The following is a 2,959-nucleotide window of genomic DNA, read 5'->3' on the forward strand; positions in this document are numbered from 1 at the left end:
GTCGTCACGTCGATTTTCTCATATGCTCCAACACACAGTTGCACGGGGTGCAGAATAGTTTCCCCCCACTTTTTGCCCGGTCTTTAGCAGAAATGTTCGTCGGTAAATGGATTAGATTTTTATACAGTGTTGTTTACATTCTGTGATGCGCGAGCTGATGACGTCACGCGAGCTGATGACGTCACGTCAAGACGAGTTCACTTTTTTTTTTCTCAACTTCGTGTGGAAAAATGCGGGGATTATGCGGTCTTTTAAAAATCGGATCGAATCGCGTTTTTCTGGAGGGTCTAGTCTACCCTCCCTCATACTGTAAAGCGTCTTTGAGTTGTGAAAAGCGCTATATAAATAAAATGCATTATTATTATTATTATATTGTTTTTCCGACCCAGTTGAGATTCAACCACGCCCATCTTCGTATGATGAAAACACGGATGCAGCGTCATAGAGCCACCCTTGGTGTTTTCACCACGTGGAATATGAATTTGACAGCTGCTTAATCCAGCCTCTTTTTCAAAGTGTTTTTTTAGAGATATGTTTGGCTGGAGGATGCAGTGCCTGTGTTTGATGAGCAGAGCTGAAAGGGGAATGTGGAGAGGAGGACATGAGCAGTCGTTGGCAATGGACACTGCATATGGGCCAAGAATCGTGCTTTTTTAATATGTAAGACGATGACAGCTACGCAGATCTGAGTTATATTCATTCACAATAAACAAGTCACATTTTCTACATAAGTGCAGTATTTGTAAGTAAAGTATACATGTATACTATGTTACTTTCCAACGTTGTCAGAGTATATAAAATGTACCTCTTGCCCAAGAACGCTGTCACGTTTTTGCAGCGTGGCTTTCGCCTGCGCTGACTGATTTAACCACGGCCATTGAGGATGATGAGGAAAACATGGATGCAGCGTCAGACAGCCACCCATGGTGTTTTAAGCAAGCCCCCAGGAAGAGCGCCGGACTCTGACGAAAATATTCGTTGTGGCCTAACAGCGGTATTTCAATTTCCGTATCAATCTGTGACGTCACCCGGCCCAGAAATACTTTTTTCCCATTGACTAACATGTGGAAAGAGTGGTCTGTAAATTAGCGGATATCTTTTTTTTTAACTAAATAAACTAGCCAGTATGAACTATGTTATAACCTTTATTAGAATCATGAGGTCCTTAAAGTTTTAAAATGCGCTAAAAGCCGAATCCAGATTTATTTGATCTCTCCATTCATTCGACTCTACTGAGCCGAGAGTGGGATATTGGGGGTGGGGCTTAATGACATGAGAATGGGCTTAATGACAGGAGGCTGGGCTTAAGGGGCAACTCAACTGCGCTCTATGAGCTACATACTGGTACTTCTGCTCTGAGAGCAAGGCATGATGGGTAATCTGTGACGTTTTGCTCTCAAATCTCAGGCCATTTTGTCCTCATGCGCCAATGAGCAGCTCTCATAGGAAATAACGAGACCCCGCCTCCCACGCTGAATCCAGTTCTTATTATACATCCATGGTTTTAAGATATTTTGGATTTAAGATGAATAAACTAGCAAACAATATGTTGTTTTTCTTTTTCACATTTTGTACGTATGATTCACTATTTGGGTATATGTACTATGTTACTTTCCAACATAAAAAAAAAAAAAGTGAGAATTTTGAGATTTTGAGTAAAAATACAGAATGTATAGATTTTGTGAAAAAGTCAGAATTTTTAGATTTTGAGTAAAAAAATACAGGATTTTGAGAAAAAATACAGACATTTTAGATTTTGAAAAAAAGTCAACATTTTGAGGCCCATACCGAATATTTTCGGTACGAATACGTATACCGTTACACCCCTAATATGTACTATATTACTTTCCAACATTTTCAAAGTATATCAAATATTCCTCTTGCCCGAGAACGCTGTAACGTTTTTGCGGCTCACATGGCTCACTCTTATAAACACGCCAGAGTAGACGTGATATTACTTGAGCGTTGTTAATTGCGACGTTCTCTTTATACGTCCAGGACAAAGTTATTTATCATTCTAAGTCTCTGAGTCCTAGTTGCAAGAGCATCGAGCTACGTCGATGCAGAAGTAGGCGCGGTTAAATCTCAACAAGTGTGGAAAAAACGATGGACCCTTCCAGGTCGACGCAGGCACTTTTAACATATGTCATCCATCTTGTTTTGGTGACCTTTTGTTTAAATGCTGACATTCTGTTGGACAATCCTGACATTGCATTAATGTGAGACCTGCACACGTCTACCTTTTCTTTGCTGCAATTCAGAATATGCTTTCTTTCTCCTGCACCAAAAAATAGAATAGCAACTTTTCTTCAATTGTTATTTAATTTCTTCCCACATAATGGCTTGTTGTGCTCCTTTCTGCTGGCCATGCTTTGTCCTCCTATAGTTCCCATACCTCACCAAAGGCACAATGACACTCCAGCACTAATAGCTCTTTCTCTTCTTCCTGTTTTGGCTGGCTGCTTTATCCTGCAGCCGGAAAGATAGCACAGCTCAGATCATTATGAAATTGGCTCGTTCCGTTAACCTTGGCTTCCGATAATGTCGTCTTTTAGAGGAAATTAAAGTTGCTAGTGAAAGCAATTGAGATATGTGAAGAATGGGCCTAAAAGGTAGAGCTGTTACTGTATAAGCCTTTTTTTTCCCTCGTCACGCTGATAAAAACTCACCGTGGTCGTTTGTTTTCTTTGTCTGTATCATATCAAGGCAGGATAAATAAAGTTTCTCATGAAATCAATCTGAAAGTATGCCTCGTGGGCAAGCTTACTGCGGGGGAAAGGGCGGGTGTGGGGCGGCGTTTAAACTGCAATGAAATATCGATGTAAAGAAAACATGTCAGTCCAGAACAAGGGGCTGGTATAATGAGCAGGAGACGGTCTTAAGGAGAATACTAAGCAATGGTGATGACAGACAGGCTGACAGGCTGGCACAGCCCCTGCCACTCAGGAGAGGCCAGGGC

At 41.2% G+C, this 2,959-nt stretch overlaps 1 protein-coding gene across 1 annotated transcript in view; it reads right to left on the reverse strand.

Annotated features, from left to right (window-relative positions):
- LOC104962791 (leucine-rich repeat and calponin homology domain-containing protein 3-like) overlaps positions 1–410 on the reverse strand; it is a 4,681-nt gene extending 4,271 nt beyond the window's left edge. The window contains exon 1 of the mRNA XM_010791290.1: positions 386–410. Within this exon, the coding sequence (XP_010789592.1) occupies positions 386–410 (25 nt within the window). The remainder of the gene's footprint in view (positions 1–385) is intronic.
- Between the last annotated feature and the right edge of the window lie 2,549 nt (positions 411–2,959).

The sequence above is a fragment of the Notothenia coriiceps genome, unplaced genomic scaffold (genome assembly GCF_000735185.1).
Source record: "Notothenia coriiceps isolate Sejong01 unplaced genomic scaffold, NC01 NC01_scaffold00035357, whole genome shotgun sequence".
NCBI lineage: Eukaryota > Metazoa > Chordata > Actinopteri > Perciformes > Nototheniidae > Notothenia > Notothenia coriiceps.